Below are 18,508 nucleotides of genomic sequence, written 5' to 3' on the forward strand. Positions count from 1 at the left end.
TCCTTAGGGCCTGACTCATATCTGGGTCAAAGTGACCGGGAAATGGGTCAAACTGACTTTGAACCCAGGTAAAAAGTGTACCTGCCAAGGAAGGAGATTTCAGAGTGGAGATTTCAGAGTGGTTTTTTTTTTTTGAGAAATTCATTAACATTATAGATACGAACAACACTTCAAAGTTCAAAGTGCTGTTTTATCTTTGACTGTATTAAAATTTGTTCTTTCAGGCATACATAAAAGATCTGGTCACCCCAATGTATGACGTCACCGGGTGGGAGATTGAAGAGGGCGACATCATTGGGGAGTTAGTTCAGCTTATTTTTTTCCTTTTTGTAAAGTTAACAAAGTACATTCACTAACGGCGTCCAGGTATAGTCTTTATGAAGGGACTACAAATAAATTGCTTGCTAAAATGTTTGTTAACTTAAAAGTTTTGCAATGAACTGTAATGGAATGATGGAGGAATTCGGAAGATGCTTTGTTGTTGTTGTTTGTGTTGTTTTCGTTCGTTCGTGTGTCTGTTTTTCAGACCGACATTCGTTTTTATTTTCAAGACAATTCGGCAATTAATTCGTGTCTGAATTCTTTTCATGAAACAAATCACTCTTTATTTTCACCAGAGTTTGAATTCACACTTGACATTGTTGTCTTGTACCCTTTGTTCACCTATGCAGGCAGACGCGAACATGTATCACTGCCATTGCATGTTTGTATAATGTTGAAACCTGCACATCAACGGCTGCCGATCTGTTCAGACAGTGGCTCGCGGATGCCTACTTTTAGTAAGTATGAAATATTTCATAGTAACAATAGTAGCAACATTTATACAATACCAAAATAAGAATGTTTCTAAGCGCTTTAACCAGACATAGCCTTGCTCAAGGCAGTCGCATTATTCACTCCGAAACGACGCCGCTCGTAAAACACCCGTATACACTATGCGTAGTGTGTGTCATACATTGTCACATCGCTCAACGCCGACCGACCGACTACTATACTGTGCACAAGTCATCCGCACTCGTACCATTTATCCGCATCCGACGGCCGACGCATGCGGAAATAGCGTACCGGGGCGTCATGTCGTGTGATTTGGTCACACACATCTTAGGCACAGTGTACAATGTGGATAAGGGTGGGTTTTTACAGCGGCGGTTTGTTTTTCCAGAATGAATAAATCGACTGCCTTGAGCAAGCCTCTAACCAGACTTATCAGGTTGTAAAAAGAGAAGGATTAAAAGTGTCAAATGAAGGTGTCACCTGATAGGTATAGCTTGTTCCAAAGTGTTGGATCTATGACCGACAAAACCTAAACCCATCGCCAAAGCGTGTCATGGTGCGGGGTGGGTCACAATTCTGAGTTATATCTCATTTAAGAGCGTGCCAGTTATACTTTGTTTGACTAGATACAATTTTTGCCATACACTCTGTTGCAGTATACATCCCTATATGAAAACCAACGTCCTATGTGCGGGCATTGCTGGGGGCAGCCGGGCCGACTGGGATGATGCTTTTATGGTGTATTCAAACCACAGCACTGATTCATCACGGGCTTATGCAATCAGTGAAGCCTTGGCGTGTAGCAGGGACGAGGCTACATTGAGCCGGTGAGTACCTTTTCGTTTTTATATAAGAATCTGAATTTAACCCCCTTACCCCCAGCCCCCCCCCCCCTTAAAAAAAACCCGCCAAAACCGGAAAAACGAACTTCGGCTATACCAAACAGCTCCGACTCCCAATTTCCGTGCACATAACTTGCTGAACATTTGCTACAACACATCATTTGATATCCCATCACTATAAAGGATTTGGGTACGTTTTCAAAATGTCCATAGATTTACATTAAACTTACAGGGTTTAAAGATAATGATAGTGGAAAGCTTCCCTTCAAATATTACTTACTGAGGTGCTGTAGTTTTTGAGAAATGAGTAAAAAGATGTCATGAAAATAGGTTTGTAAATGATTAAAATAATTTTCGTCTCATGAGACGAAAATTATTTTCATGACATTGTTTTACTCATTTTCCAAAAACTACAGCACCTCAGCACGTAATATTTTCAGGAAAGCTTTCTTCTATCATTATCTTCAAACTGTGTAAGTTTAGTGTAAATCTGTGGACATTGTGTTATTTGTCCTACAGAAGTTACAAAGACCCTTTAAAACAACAATTTTTATTCAATTTTTGGTATGAAGGTACTTGGAGCTGATACTCAACAGCAGCATCACAAGTAGAGGTCACGGAGGCACAGCCTTAGCGGGAGTTGCCGCTAACCCACTGGGAAGAGAACTGGCGTGGGACTTCTACAAGTCTAACGTGGGCTTCTTCTTGGAGAAGTAAGTCAAATTGAATAATTTCTGAAATGTATTGCATGTTAAATGTAAAGTACATCGTGGTATCTATCTTGACAGCTTGATTGACTTCGTAAACTCTACTCGGTTTCCAAAGTAGAACTGCGGTAGATGACGCTTATTAATATGGTCCAATTGATTGCATTTATGTTTCTTGCAGTTTTGGTCACAGCAGATACTCCTACTCGAACATTATTGGAAAAACCACTTCTGGATTCACCACAAGAGAGAAACTGATGGAGGTAGGTTAATTGACGATGACTGCTCACATCAAAACATAAAAATATGCTTGTCTTTTTTTAAAGACGAGCCCTTATGTAGAGTGAAACAGGGAAAATGAGATCATAACGAAGATCCCCGAATAGTAGTCCGACGTCACACCTCGAGGCAGCATTGTGGAACAGACAGGGGACCAGTCTACCCAAAGGGTAAACACTGGCACTGGCCCACAGACCAATACATCAGTGAATAAACTTGCAGTCACATATTATAGCTTTCAATATCTGCGTTATGATTGGTCTGCTATGATGTGACGTATAGTTTGTCGGCTACATACTCCAGCAATCAAAACTTACTGTACTTTTGCGGCTGGTCTGCTGCTTCGTGTACTGTGCATAATGCTTGTTGTATGTGCGACAATGTCAAAGGTCAGTAATTGTTTGAATATTCAACAGGTGGAGCATTTTTTTGAAGATCATCCTGATGCAGAGGATTGGAAGACGCAGTTCTATGAGGCAGTGGTAGAAATAAAGTCCAACATCGAATGGGCGGACAGACACCTGCATGGAGTTACAGAATGGCTAGAAAATGCCGGGTAAACTTTGTGACACTGCAATCATTTGTTTCCCTCCCGTCGTGACAAAAAGTTACTACAAAGAATTGATGTATACAATCAATTTGTTAGAGTTAATATAGATTGTATGTCCTTCTCTTGCTGTACTATGTAGATACCCCCAGAATGCGGGAAGTTCAACTCTTTCTTTACTTTTTAAAGATTTTAAAAGATTATGGTTCGGAAAAAAAAATTATGAACCATCGTACTTTTAGTGGCTGTATATCAACATAAAGTTTTGAGTTTTAAGATAATATTTTATTGAGCATACCTTGTGCAACTCATATTTTTTATCATGAAATCATTTTCTCTTTGTGTTACCTTTATTGCATTGTTATTACTCCTATTACACATTTGTGCCCGAAGTAAAGTGTTAGATGATGAAACTCAATTAGCAGATGATCAGAAGATAGAAATTTAAGTAATTCAAGTTTAAGTTATTCGCATTTAGATTAATACAAAAGTTGATTCATTCTATAAAAAAACGTTTCCTTTGATGAAATATCTACTCCTTTTTTCAATGGGAAACGGTGGTAAATGAATAAAAAATGCACGAAGTTTAAGCATCTCTTTTTGAAAGTTCTTGAGAAAGTTGCAGCCAACAGTTGCAGCGATGTCAGTGCAACGGTGGGAAAACAAAAGTAGAGTGCGCCACCAACAGTCATCTTGTCACGCACTTCCTGAGTAGAATTAACACAGTAGATTTAAATTTAACTTGGACTTTGTGTACGTTTTCACCCATAGACTGTGCAAGTCTCGCGAGAAATTGAACTTCCGGGACCATTGTGGTCCCAACCTAATGGAGTTTTATGTTGGGGAGATTTTGTTCTGTCAATAAGTTTAGTTTAACATAAGTTATGACTCTAAAAAGTGAATATGCTCTTGGGAATGTAAAAATAAGTGATTAAAAACAGAAAAGTAAAATCAATTCAACAAATTAACGAAGAAAACTAAAGAAAAAAACTTGACCTCCAGTTTCCGGTTTACTCTAAACAATTAAGAATATTACCCAACTGACGTTCCCATTATCGCTGAACCTATGTGATGATCGCACCAATTGGACGTGATTCACAAATGGGGTTTGTTAGAAAAACCATCCAGGTCGATGTCGAACAGCGATCCTCGTCCCGATAAATGTATAATATTTACGTTAATTTAAACAAAACAATTATTATGTACACGAATTAAAATAATAATTATACAAAAAGTACGTTAAAAATAATAATCTTTAAGAATTTTTTAACAAATAACAATTTCAATACAATTTGGTTTTGTACAGAAATATACTTTTTTTCGAATTAAGTTCTCGTTTTCGCTACATGCGAGACTTGCACAGTCTATTGCCAGGTCCTTGTGACACTAATTTCGTGTCTAACTAACTCAAAATAGGTCTCACTGACTCGTATTAACTGACTTCGTGACTCAGAATTGTTCAGGGGTGGATTTCACTAAAGGTAGTCCTAACTTAGGACTAGTCTTAGGCAATGCTAAGAGATAGGACCAGTCGTAAGTTAGGATGAGTTACTGGTCCTAACTTGGGACCAGTCCTATCTCTTAGTCCTAAGTTAGGACTACTTTTGTGAAATCCACCCCAGGGCCAATGAACTCGGATGCGCTAAAACCTCACTTGGGGATTATTACACCCATTAACGGCTTGAGTTAAGGTCTACGACACCTCAGCACCAGAATACATGCAAAATCTACACACAATATGGAGTCCATGGACAGTCCCTTTAATTATTTATAACTATTTGCCCGTTCACTGATAAGCCGTTTAGTGGTATCGTACAACTATCGCGCTTCTGTGTCAGTCCGTTCTAGGAGCGAAATCATCTCTCTTTATCTTTGTTTATTGGTTCATATGTGTGCTTCCAAAGATAACATTAAGTGGTTGAAGGCAATCATAAAAAGATAATCAAAATATGGGCCCATTAAAAATGCAGGCTGTGATAATACACACTGGGACTGGCTTATGTATGATTCAACCTATAAGAAATATTGCGTTGTCATGTTTGAGATTGTATAACGTCTAACCATGGGCACACGTAATGCTTTTGTAAATTTTATGTTTTTATTGCACTGCCAACGGGGGGTTTCAAATGAATCTCTATGAATCTGATAAATGGAAACTCCGACAAAGTGTTTTAGTTTCACCATAGGCATGGTAATGGGAATGACTTGTTGGTGATACCACAGGTAGAAATATACACAAAGAGAATCAAACTAACACACCGCAGTTTTGCAGCGTTTTGCTTACGGTATCATGGTTAAATGGTTTCCTCTTCAGCACCATGAGTTGTTAATAAATTTTGATGACACTACTGATTGGCTAGTGCCTTACAGCCTATAGGGTTTTAAAAATCGACCAATATGCCGATAATCACCCATAAATGATGTCACATAGATGGTTCTATTCAGACACAATTTGACTCTCATCTGCAAGTTTCTTTAGAAGGGCCAAGTCGGAGAGGTGTTCATAAAGGAGCTTCAAATGGCGTCATATATACAGGCAGGTTACCCCAATCTTTGCATAAATCGTGCAACTTCTGGGCGGGTCTATAAGGTTTTTTTTAAACACAGTAATAACGGGTGTGATGTGAGAAAAAAATAGATGACCCTCAAAACTGCCAGGTCAGAAATTAACACGGTTTCGGCCCCAGGGGGCGTGACCAACTTCTCGGTAAATATGACCTTGAATCTGTGTCAAAAAAGGCAGAAATATGTCAAACTAGCACAGAATCTGTTAGCTGATATCAAATTTTTGTGTCAGTTCAGTTCAGTTCAATATCCCATTTTATGACTAGTTTTGGTTTTAACCAGACCCAGAAATGGCCCACTAGACCCCCTTGGCATGTAAAAGCATTTTTAGGCTAGACTTTGTATATCACATTGAAATGGTTACGAATGAATGATTGTCCACCTGATTTAACAACAAACCTTATACCACATTTTATAACATTATACAATTCATCGTGCTCCACAGTATTAGGTTAAGTGCAAAGGTCAGGTTATTTTTACCTGTAAATTGTATTAAAGGGCAGGACGGGTGTTACTTTAGCAGCTTACGGAATAACTGTTGGGTAGGTTCTTTCATTTAAAACGGGAGGGAAATTGGTCAAAACAGTATACACGAAGTGGTATTTTATCAGCTCGTAACGGAATTCTTATGATTCGATTAATTGAATTGTTTTCAAGACAATGTATGGTCACGTTTGGTAAATGTCAAGGACCAGTATTCTCACTTGGTATATCCATTCTACCTCCATGGTGTATCTCAATATATGCATGGTATAACAACAATTTGGGCTGAAATCGTCAACAAAGTTGCTAGAAAAGAATGAAAGAAAAACACCCTTGTCGCACAAATGTGTGAAAAGGCTTTAGTCCTAAAGTCTTCTTTTCATATTCAAATATTTTGGTGAGAAATTATTTCCAGCCTCCTTTTCAAAAGCAACGTTAAATGAGGGAGCCGTGTCTCACAATGTTTGATACGATCCACAGCTCTCCTTTGCTCGTTTAAGTAAGTTTTTATGCCAGTATTTTGAGCAATAACAAAAAATGTCCAGTGCCTTTAAGTTTATCGAATTATTATGGTGAATGGAGCTCTATATTAAACTGAATTTGTCTCCAAGGTCATTACGTCCAAAGGTGAGTGTTCTATATTAATAAGGTCCAAAGTGATATTTCAGATTATGCATAATATACTTTACGCTTTAAAAACCGACCATAAACTCACATACGAAACTTTTACAAAGGAAACTCTCTGTTTGGATTCTACAATAAAACTGGTACGTGTGTTCATCGATGAAAACTCATATAGGAAGGACCAGACAAGAGAGTAGGTTACCTTTTTATAGCTCCAATGCCTTATGACGAGCAAAGACCCATTATTTCTTCCACGGAGGTAACAAAATATCGACTTATATCAGGCCGAGAAGAGTTTTCCCAACATTTTCTTCCTCCATGTTCCAACCAACAACATCTACAGATTGTTCTCATTGCTATTGTTTGTGTGACAATTGGTTTGGACCAGCCAAATTCCAGCTTACATACTCAAACAATAGCTTCCATGGGGTTTGCTGACGTCAGCTTGACCAAATAATTATTTTCTGAACTCTGAGTGCATCTTTAATGATAACCCAAAAGAGCTAATATTTGCCGTATGAGTTTTACAACTTGTGTTGAGTGACGATGGGCTACGGATTCCCTAAGGGGACTTCTAAAAGACAGGAAAGAAATTTGGTCGTAGACTGTGCGCCCTCTACGGTCAGGACGCGGCAGTCATTCCAACTATGCCAAGATGCTTGGCGTACGAAGTTTGACTGACAACCCATGCCTCCCCCAGCACAGTGCAAGGATCTCAAACCAAGTCCATGCCCACTCCCTTCTTCTGTGGCAAAAGGGGGAAGGTTGGGGAAAAATTTACGTAACATGCCACAATTTTTCACTCATCGCAACAAGGCTCTCATTTGAGAAATTATAATGTTCACTTCATAGCGATTTAAAAAGTGGCGGATACAGTCAAGTTCCTTTCAACCATATAATACATTTTTGTGTTTGATTCATTATGTTACGTATGATTTGTGTGTGGGAATTTTGTTTGATGTTATTTACAACCGAGTTCATCGATGTCATCTTTGGGGCTCCGTAGTATCTCCCAAAATAAAAGCATACACTGCACCAATGATTCGTACGCCAGATCAGCCCACGGGACCAGTGGTAGCAGACGGTACAGTGGAGCTGTAATCCCCCCGTGTGATTCCCCCAGTGGTGGCCCAAACTATCGCCGTAAATCACCGCATTTACCCAGGGGAAGGATTGGACTTTATTGCCCTGCGAAAGTAACGGAGAACCGAACTTCAGTGCTATCCGAAAGAATTAGACTGTGCCACCGTTAAGAGCTTGGATTAACTTCTGTGAAGATCTGCACTTGTGAGTAATTTTTTTTCATTTTATGCCTATTTTGTTGTCCTCTGAGTTTATGTTGTACTCCCTATGTTGTTATTATTATGTTTCAAGTATTGCTTCACCATGCCACGCGTCTCTGAACAAGGTTAAAAGGTGTAAACAACTTGGCCCCCGGGAGTTGAGCCCTCAGTTGCATTGCCATGTGGCACCTGTGAGTTTAACGAACTAGCATTGGAACAAGGTTGGTCTGCTCATCTGTCCTTACTCTATATGGGCTTCTATTTCTTCCTCTTTGGTCTATGATTAGACTGGAAGTCAAGAATAAATTCGAAGTATCCAGTTTCATTCTAGCTCCATAAGTGTAACCTTGCATATTTTGCTTATTAACTTGTTGCATTTTACTTAAAGCCTATAATCCCCAAGGTATGCGCTAGTAGAATGTAGAATGTAGAATACTAAAAGGTGTCTGTACTTCTGGTGGAATGGTTTTATTATGTGACGTAAAGCATCGCTTAGCATATTCATTAGATTATCATTGATTAGCTTTGAGATAACGGGCTGGTAGGGATGTGGAGGGGAGCGATGTGTTCACACAGACTGCCGTAAAAGCTTTGGACTTTGTTCCTCCGTGTCGGGAACTCCCCTTCCTGGGCCCAGATTCATAGAGCTACCTAAAGCAGATAACTTTATTAAGCAACTTGAACAAGTTTCCATATCCTGCCACCACTTTTTTCATTGGTAATGAATTAAAATATTACCTCAATAATTTTACCTAAATGCGAATTTTTGTTTGTAAAAATGTGTGTAAAAAACGGAAAGTTTGCCAGCAACTTTTTGCTCAGCAACAATTAGCAGTACACCAGTTACATTTCTTTTGTTTTACAACAGGACTGATCTTGTCTGCGTTAATGCCTTTCTTGAAGGCATGTCGACACTGCATTGGTCATACGGGAAACTTTTTATTTTGTGTCAAAAATGTCCACATAAATCAAAACAAGTAACACCTATACAGTGAGGTGTGCGGCCTTTCTTCAAATCAAAAGTAAGACAACGCAATCTGCAGTAGTTCCAAATTAGCGTTTCAAAAACCTGATGAGTCAAAACAGAAACGTATACTGTTGCAAGAGAATAGATAAAGTCCATTTGGCATAATGCTATCTAGCAACACTACAAAAACATGTTTAGTGTTTATACCTTTGAGTCGTTTTGGCTAGATACCTTCTGCCAGGGCAATTGTTGTCTTTGACCCCTGCCCCAATTATATAGAGCTGCTTAAAAGCACAAAAAGTAGATAAGCACAACAAAATTATGCTTACCAATATAAAGTTTACCAGCCAAACTACAATGTGACACGTACAAATTGTGACTGGTGTCCTGCTCATCTCTGCTTAGCAGACAATTCTTCAAGCAATATTTTCTTCTTTAGCAACTCTATAAAATTTGGCCCTTGTAGGGCCATACTTTCGTATAAAGTCTAAAAGTAAAAGAGCCCAGAAACGGAGAAATTGTAATTTTTATCCAAAAGCCTGCTCGTTATATAAAAATTGCAAAGGTAGCCGACATCCTGCTAAATTTTTTATATTGACACATTATGCGGCTGGTACCCGACATTTCTAAACGTGGATGGAAACGACAGTTTTACGCTGTTCTCACTACCAGCCAGCAGGCAAATTAATGTTCAACACTGAAACTTTCAAATGAAAACTTAGCTTTATTGTATAACCTTTTATGTACTTTTGCCTATAAATCAGCATTATTTTGACAGAAACTACACGATAACCTTGCCTTTAACACACAAAGTTCAAGGGAGACATACAATCGTAAATCTCAACCCCCACCAACCTCGAACACGTCGCTGCGCCTGGTTCACTGCTTTAACCATTACAAATTTGACTTTTCATGTCCCTGGAATTCAGGGGTTACGTTAATTGCAGTGATAGTTGCACGCTACAATCTTAAACTGAACATCGGGAACTTTCGCTGTGGGGAGAAAACGTTTAGGGTAATTTCTTCCCAATACAACTTATAGAGCCGCCATCTTAGAGGTAAACCGATCATGGAGCCATGGAAACGAACATATTTGTACGATAAGGCGGGGCGCCCTACTGAAATTGCGTCATTATTCTGTTGCTGCGAAATCACTACTTTTGTAATTGTTTGATCTCGCCATCCGATGAAATTTTGAGCCCCAAAATGATTTTGAAGCGATTGTACTGGTCTCTACAAACCCGTCACGTTCGAATAACAATCATTACTGCTGGTTGACAATTGATATTTACGGATTAACCCTAGGGACTGCTTTATACTTCTCCCCATCCAGAGGTTTTGGCAATTACCAAACTTCAGTTAAAGGTTAATATTAACGAAAACAAACTGCCATGGACACTGCAACAACTGATACATTAAAGTTGACACCATTGTTTTTGTCACATGATAGATACCGAACAGAGGATCAAAATTAACGTTATAAGATTTTTAAATAGCACCGACTAATTGTGTTGGCATAAACTAGTGTTATTTTTACACACAAAATTTAATAACACATTTGGTGTCAATTTGAACACCCTGTTCATTGCAGTGTATGAGTATACATGATGACCACACTTTCCAACCCACCTCGATCACGTCACCACGCCACTTCTTTTACCATTAATTGGTTACCAATACTAAAGAAAATATTGATTACTTGTGGTCAAACTATTGACTATGCCTAGAGTTGTCGTAACGATAACTACTTATTCTAAAAACCGAAATTTTAGCAAAAGTATCCTGAGCTACTGTAAGATGCAACCTTGTCTTCCCCAAACACACAGCTGTTATTTCGATCGCCAAATCGAAATAGTACAGTCGACTCTCCTTATAAAAAGATCGCTGGGACTGGTCAACTTTCCTATAACAGGAACGTTGTTATAAAAGGACATCTAAACAAAGAAGCACAAAGCAGAAATGAGATTTAGGACTAAGTTCAGAATGTGCTCTTTATAAGCAGCCTCGTTATAACCAAACTGTTTCATATAACGATGGTTGCCTGTTAGGACAGTTGGTGGTCATCACAGCACTCAAACAGACCTTTACCAATCGGGAACGCTCCGTAGTCTCGAGGTTTAAAATTGTCCGCTCCTTTTCGGCACTTTGTTGCGAGATTTTAAAGGTAAATGGCGCGTTATACCCACAAAAACATTATCTGCCGACGAGCCAGTACGGAACCCGACTTGAACCAAGTCTAGGTGTTCCTTCTCGATTTAATAAAGAAAGAAATGCCGGGCAATCCACGGAAAACGTAATATTGCGCCCGACAGAAACCTCTCAACAGAACCTCACCCAAGCTCCTACAAAGTCAGTGTATTCTGAGTCTCATGCATGTTCTTCGTATTTGTTAACCTTCTACCCTTTTGGCAAATAAAAATGATTCTTTCATTTCAGATATGTTGGGTTACAATGATATACACAGCGTGAAGTACTTATTCTGCTGGCGGGCCACTACACGGTGGTTAAAGAAAAATTCAAATCAGTTTAATTCATCTCAATTCAATTCAATTCAGTTGCATACTTCTGCGAGAAATAAAACATATTTAATTGTTTAGCAGCACTATGAAATGGAAATCCCGCAGTAAGCACAAAATCGGCCGCTAAGCAGCTCTATGAAATTGGGCCCAGGTCAGTGGCAGGATTGGTCAATAAACCAACGAAACCACCCGTTGCTATGACACTAATACCACCAGTCATATGATGCCTGGCCAGTTATACGCATGCATACAGAAAGACAAATCAACCAATATAATCACCTGAGAATCTTTGGACGGGAATTCTCGCTCAAATTCAATTTTTGTTTTCTTTCTCAAAACGCCTGTGGAGTTTACGGTATTGCCAAAGAATTCAAGTCATATATCTTTCAACGTGGTCTTATATCCAAATGTGGGTTAAATACACCAATGCGTTGTTGTCATAGTCCCCTTGCGTCAATCATGTCTGGTTACGGACTCCTTATGGGGGTCACTATGGTGTTTAGTGAGGTTAATCAATGGTGTGACACCTGTCCACACATCACCTGGCTCATGCATCTCCCATCAACACTCCAAACGAAAATACGACTGCTTGCTGCCTGTTGGTCCTGATGCGCAAAGCCGCTTTGCGCAAAGCCGCATTGCGCAACGTGGTCATGGACACATACATCACTGTTGTCCGATCTTGAGCACATTGACACCACACTTTTTAGGAATAAGGCTTTATTTAAAGGAACGCGTTGCCTTGGATCGGACGAGTTGGTCTATAAAATGCGTTTGTAACCGTCTTCTATAAAATGCATATGGTTAAAAAGATGATGTAAAAGTAGAATACAATGATCCACACAAATTTGCTTCGAAATTGCGTGGTTTTCCTTTTACTGCGCGAACTAACACGGTCGGCCATTTATGGGAGTCAAAAGTTTGACTCCCATAAATGGCCGACCGTGTTAGTCGACGAGGTAAAAGGAAAACCGTGCAATTTCAAGGCATGTTTGTGTGGATCATTGTATTCTACTTTTACAACATCTTTCTACCCATGTGCATTTTATAACAAACGCTTTTCAAAGACCAACTCGACCGATCCAAGGCAACGTGTTCCTTTAAGATCAGTCAGAATGAAAACAGATGAAGCCTTTTATTACTTGAGTGAGAAATTACCTCTTTCCCAAAATCTATGTTACTTCAGAGGGAGCCGTTTCTCACAACAGCTCTCCATTGCTCGTTACCAAGTAAATGTTCATGATAACAATTTTTTAGAGAAATTACCAACAGTGTCCAGTGCCTTTAATATGGCAATATTAGCTAAATGGTAGTGAACGCAGTACGTTCTCGCTAGCGGGAAAATTCCTGGCAAACATTGTAAATTGCAACCCATATGAAGTTGCTCTTTAAAAAGATTGCATTGCCAATAACGGATAACCATGAATACATCGTGTATAGGTCGACATTCCCCACCCAGTCAGACGAAACTCATCCCAGCGTGAAGTGACTCCACTGTTTAGGGAAAACCGGGTGGAAAATTAATAAAGTTACTTACTTTTTTTGTAAAAATAGAACTTACTTTACACTGTTGCCTTGAGCTGCAAAATGCTCAACTGCAAAAAAAATATTAAATTATATGTTATATTGTCTGTTCTTATTTACGAGCTATGGGGCTGAGTATTGGATTAGGGCAGCTAATTTCCAATGATAGCATTGTTATAAATAGATATTTACTGCTGCATCGGGGATAACAAATATAGTATTTAGGGTTTTTTAGCCCTTACTCCTAATGTTGGTAAATACTGTTATGTGATTTTAATAGCATTTGAGTGCAGTCTTCTTTTCATATTTACATAATTATATTTTTATCGTTGCCAGGGGTCTGGTTTTACACATCTTATGATGCGGTTTGTTTATACTTTTAATAACTTTGACAGCCACTTTCAAAGTTGTAATCATTGTGTGAAATGTTTAAAGATTTTAAATAAATAAATTACTAAACAAATAAGTAAGTAAATATTATACTAAATACTTATCAAAGTTCTGTGAACAAGTTCACACTCCTACCGGGGTGATTTGCCTGTGGATTTCTTGTTCACAGAGCCCAGGAAAGTACTGAGTAAACAGTGCTCAAATAAAGTCATGTGCATCATGCAGGCGAGGATTCCTTGCTGGTTGTACATATCCGCAGGCCTGTATAAGCCTTGTTCTTGAAAGGGCGAGGGCATCAAAGCATTTTTGCCTTGGTAAAGGGCGCCCTATATGAGAAAATTGGCTAAGCTTCTACTGGAGCATTTTAAGGGCATCAAGGCAATGAGCAGGCGGGGGCATGAAGGCAATTACCTTCATTGAGGTCTCCATAAAGTGTCAGCCCTGCGTCCGAGTGTTGACTGATTTTGTCATGGGAACGTTTTGGTACAAGTGTCCCTGTTATTTTGTGGGGCACAAGTAACTTGGAAGAACTGAAATTTACTTATTTCTCATTGACATTGAAAAACATGTAATTGTTTTAATTCTGTAGATGCAGTGATAACTCCAAATCAACATGGCGAAGTATCATGTGACGAAGCGTTCTGCAATAATCCTTTTCATAGCTTTTCTGTTTGCTGCTACTTTGGTTGGACTACTGTGTGGACTGCTACCAACGTGTGAAATGTGAGTTTTAGGAAAAGTTGTTTAGTATACTTCTAAGTATGATTCCTTGCATCAGATAAAAATAATGAAAAAACGCCCTTGGCATACGAAGTTGTGTGCTTTCAGATGGTTACTGATTTCGAGACCTGAAATTCTAAATTTGAGGTCTCGAAATCAAATTCGTGGAAAATAACTTCCTTCTCGAAAACTACGTCACTTAAGAGGGAGTCGTTTCTCACACAGTTGTATACTGTCAACCTCTCCCCATTATTCGTTACCAAATAAGATCTGATGCTAATAATTACTGTGGGTATTTACCAATAGTGTCCACTGCCTTTAAAGCACTGGGCACTTTGGTAATTTCCCAAAATATATTTTCTACAAAATTCAATCGAATTTATTACATCCATCATGTTGAAAAACATGAAGAAAAAAAAATCCAGGGTGCATCGTACAATAAAAAAACAAGATAAATTTGTAAAACAGAAAGGAAGAACTATTAAAAGATAAACGGGACAACATATTTGCAGAGATAATTTACAACCTTCCTAATACTAGGGTGACGACCAATTAATTAAAAACTACCCGCAAGTAAGGGAACAATAAAAACACTTTAGCATAATCGAAGAGTTGTTAATAGTATAACACATCGTGAGAAACGACTCCCTCTAAAGTACCGACAGTTTTTAGAAGGGGATAATTTCTCACTAATAATTGCCGTTTTATTAAAACGTAATTTTCTAAATTGTGGAGGTCACGTTGTTATTAAAGATGCTATGTCAGTTTTTTGGTCCCAAACATTAAAAAATATTTTTTTTGAGTGAATGGTATTTCAAAGAGTATCACCCGCTCTAACGAAAAAACTTTTACTTTTAATGGTCAGAAATTTTTAATGGTCAGGAACCATGACAAAAATTTAAAACATTTGTTATAAAACACATAAGAATCGGTCACGTGATATATTGTCGGGATCCCGACAAAAACTAATTTTGAGCACTTTATTTCACTGATACTAATAATTGGCGGACTTTTTCGAGTAACGGCTCAAATGAAAGCTTGTAACTTTCTCGACCCCCATTAAAATACCTATTGAATTATTAATCAAAAATGTTGGGTCAAATCGGCAAAAGATCTGACATAGCATCTTTAAAACGTACAAAGAGTAATGTGCAGAGCCACAATCACGGATCACATTGCTGTTTGAAAACTATTTTTTTATTATTTTTTTTATATCAATCAACAATCGCTTTGTCAACGATGCATAAACTGCTTGAGTTTGTCTAAATAATACAAGATCTGCAAAGAGTTACTCAACATCATTATGTTGCTCATTTTGGTATCTTTGTAAACCAAAAAGTATCCCAATGATTGTAGTTGTGCAATAGTTGCGTTGTTGTAACCCATAAGTCGTAAACGCTGTAAGCATAATTTTGTTTTTATCGCAGCGTCGTGTTTTTTACCATTGCGTTAATCAAATGCATTTTTGTTTTAGTACAAAATAAAATACTTGTTCATGTTTAGGCCATCATGTTGAATAGTTCCAAACAGCTGGTTAAGATAATTGTTACTAATATTCGTTAGCTTTTGACAGCCAGTTGTCTAAGTTGGTCGTCATAATACGAAACATTTACAAAAGGTAGCTTTTTGTAAATAGAATCCTATAGGATATAAATTGAATTTCTAAAGGATTCTTGTAGACTTCTTTGATTCTTATAATACTATAATATTCTTATAAGCCTTCTTTGTAAGGGGAAGTTGGAAAAAAACGTAAAAGTCTTCGGGGCAGGTGTCGATTACATCAGGATAGTCCTAACTTAAAGACACTGGACACTATTGGTATTGGTCAAAGACTAGCCTTCACAGTTGGTGTATCTCAACATATGCAAGAAATAACTAACCTGTGGAAATTTGATCTCAATCAGTCATCGAGGTTGTGAGATAATAATGGAAGAAAAAACAAACCTTGTCACATGAAGTTGTGTGCGTTTAGATGGTTGATTTCGAGAACGCAAGTTGTAAATCTGAGGTCTTGAAATCAAATTCGTGGAAAATTACTTCTTTCTCAAAAACTATGGCACTTCAGAGGGAGCCTTTTCTCACAATGTTTTATACCATTGTCACCAAGAAAGGTTTTTTTGCTTATAATTATTTTGAGTAACCAATACCAATTACCAATAGTGTCCACAAAAACTTCTAAGTTATCTTCTAAGTTAGGGCGACCTATAACTCAGTATAAGACTGTATATAGTCTCAACTCTTTGAGCGTGTGAAATCCATCCAATTGTCGGTCGTACCACGAACTGACCTAACTGACACAAAATCACACATTTTCGCAAATTTGTTTTAAAACAAATTATTGACAAACTCAATGCTGTTAACATTATCAGCAAGTTTCAGTGCCTAATATGTAATAGTTTGGTAATTACACTAATTAGTATAAACGACGCATCGCTGGACTTGCCATTTTGTCTTTTCACCAAGTGACCTATCTAGATACGTCGCTTTACCAATGGTTAAACTATGCGCTACAGCACGCGCGATTATGGCGCGCATGCAAATTTTCGTACCACGAAGTGACCTAACTGGGGAGCGTAGTATTTTCACAAAGTGACCGATCTCGATAGGTCTCTGTTACGCATTGGTTTGTACACAGCGCGCTGCAGGCAAAAATGAAATTTTCATTTTCACAAAGTGACCCATCTGTTTAGGAATTAATTACTTATTAAAATAGTTTTAGGGATTAAAACACATTGATAGTTCTGTATGAATAAAGTATTCAGCTTTGTTTTCGTCATAAAATAATACAATAAAGTTGGTAAGCAGACTCCGAAACAGCAGTTTGAAAAGTAGTGCAACTTCAATCGTGATTTTCTCTGAACACGTTTTTTAAAACAGTGAACGAGTTAGGTCAGTTCGTGGTACGAACGACGCAATAGGGACTGTGACTACTTCCGTCAAAACAGCACAAATCCAGACACATCATACAGTGGCGGTGTCAACTCCGCCGTTGTTTCTCGCCTGACCCTGACTTTATGTCCAGGGAGGATGGTCACCGCACAGTCGGGGGCAACATTTACAGACAAGTTGTAATCAATGTCCTTGATGTATAGTCTAGCGTTTGCCTGCAGATCAAAATGTACAACGCATACGTTTTGTGTTGTAAGACTTCTGCTGATGTTTAAGGCACTGGACACTATTGGTAATTTTGTCAAAGACCATTCTTACTTAATAGTATATCTCTATTACACATAACTCATAAAATAACAACTCTGGGAAAACTTGGGCTCATAATAATTGGTCATATAATTTGCAGGAGAATAAAAGAAAAGAAAAACCACACTTCTTTGTTTCCTTTGTGTGCTTTCAGATGCATAATAAAGGTTTCAGCTGAGGTCTTTTATTATTTGGGTGAGAAATTACCTCTATCTTCTTCAGAGGGAGCCGTTTCTTACATCTAAATGCGTTATAAGCTGACAATTATTTTGAGTAATTTCGGGTCACACTGACCTAATTGGTCAGACCCCGGAAACCATTACCGAATCAACTCTGACTTAAATGAGTTTTAGAATATTAGCGAGACTTACTGGCCCATTTCTTGGTCACACCTGACCTACTTCTGAGCCACCTGACCCACTTCTGACCAGTGTTCACCGTCTCTTACGTAACTAGGCAAAAGCGTGCCCCTAATCATGTGACATAGCAACTGTCTCCATAGTCTGAGGACTTCAAATTCAAGTGGTACCTTGTAGTCAAACACGTCTTTGTACCAGACATTTATTCAAATCTAACACGCAAATGGCTTCTTGGGCAGTTTGGCACGAAATCCTGACCGAGGCTGATCCGAAGAGGGTTAAGGCCTATACTGTGACCGGAAGCAGGGTCAATTCTGATCCGGGGTCAACTGAGTGTATATACATTAACTTAAAGCAACATTACAGGTAAGAAGAAAACACTCGTCTTAGATAACAGAATTGTGACCGATTGATCTGAAACTTCAGACAGGTTTGTCAGTTTGTAGTGGATTTCTTCAAGCGCTTACCCTGCCAGCAACTGTTTGTTTGCAAAAAACAAGTAATGCTCATTTACAGGCTGGCGTTGTATGACTTTAAATATTTATATGCCTAGTCGTTAAATCGTCTGTATATGCCTACGTATGGTAATGACTCTGAAAATTAATGGTAAAAAGAAACGTACGCGGTACCAGCAGCTGTATAGAAATTATAAATGCATTTTGAGAAACATTTCTCTCCGAAGTAGACCTACTTAGCCTACGGTTATGGAAAGAGATATATCTTGTTTACC

At 38.4% G+C, this 18,508-nt stretch overlaps 2 protein-coding genes across 2 annotated transcripts in view; both read left to right on the plus strand.

The window, feature by feature from the left end:
- LOC139946715 (uncharacterized) overlaps positions 1-4,604 on the plus strand; it is a 28,233-nt gene extending 23,629 nt beyond the window's left edge. Inside the window, exons 33-38 of the mRNA XM_071944367.1 lie at positions 225-301; positions 672-779; positions 1,431-1,601; positions 2,189-2,329; positions 2,505-2,586; positions 3,019-4,604. Coding sequence (XP_071800468.1) covers positions 225-301; positions 672-779; positions 1,431-1,601; positions 2,189-2,329; positions 2,505-2,586; positions 3,019-3,162 — 723 coding nt within the window. The 3' untranslated portion in view covers positions 3,163-4,604. The remainder of the gene's footprint in view (positions 1-224; positions 302-671; positions 780-1,430; positions 1,602-2,188; positions 2,330-2,504; positions 2,587-3,018) is intronic.
- Positions 4,605-7,890: 3,286 nt separating this feature from the next.
- Positions 7,891-18,508, plus strand: part of LOC139946714 (uncharacterized) — a 66,501-nt gene continuing 55,883 nt past the window's right edge. Inside the window, exons 1-2 of the mRNA XM_071944366.1 lie at positions 7,891-8,108; positions 14,094-14,227. Of these exons, the coding sequence (XP_071800467.1) occupies positions 14,118-14,227 (110 nt within the window). The 5' untranslated portion in view covers positions 7,891-8,108; positions 14,094-14,117. The remainder of the gene's footprint in view (positions 8,109-14,093; positions 14,228-18,508) is intronic.

Source organism: Asterias amurensis, chromosome 14 (assembly GCF_032118995.1).
Source record: "Asterias amurensis chromosome 14, ASM3211899v1".
NCBI classification, from domain to species: Eukaryota; Metazoa; Echinodermata; class Asteroidea; order Forcipulatida; family Asteriidae; genus Asterias; species Asterias amurensis.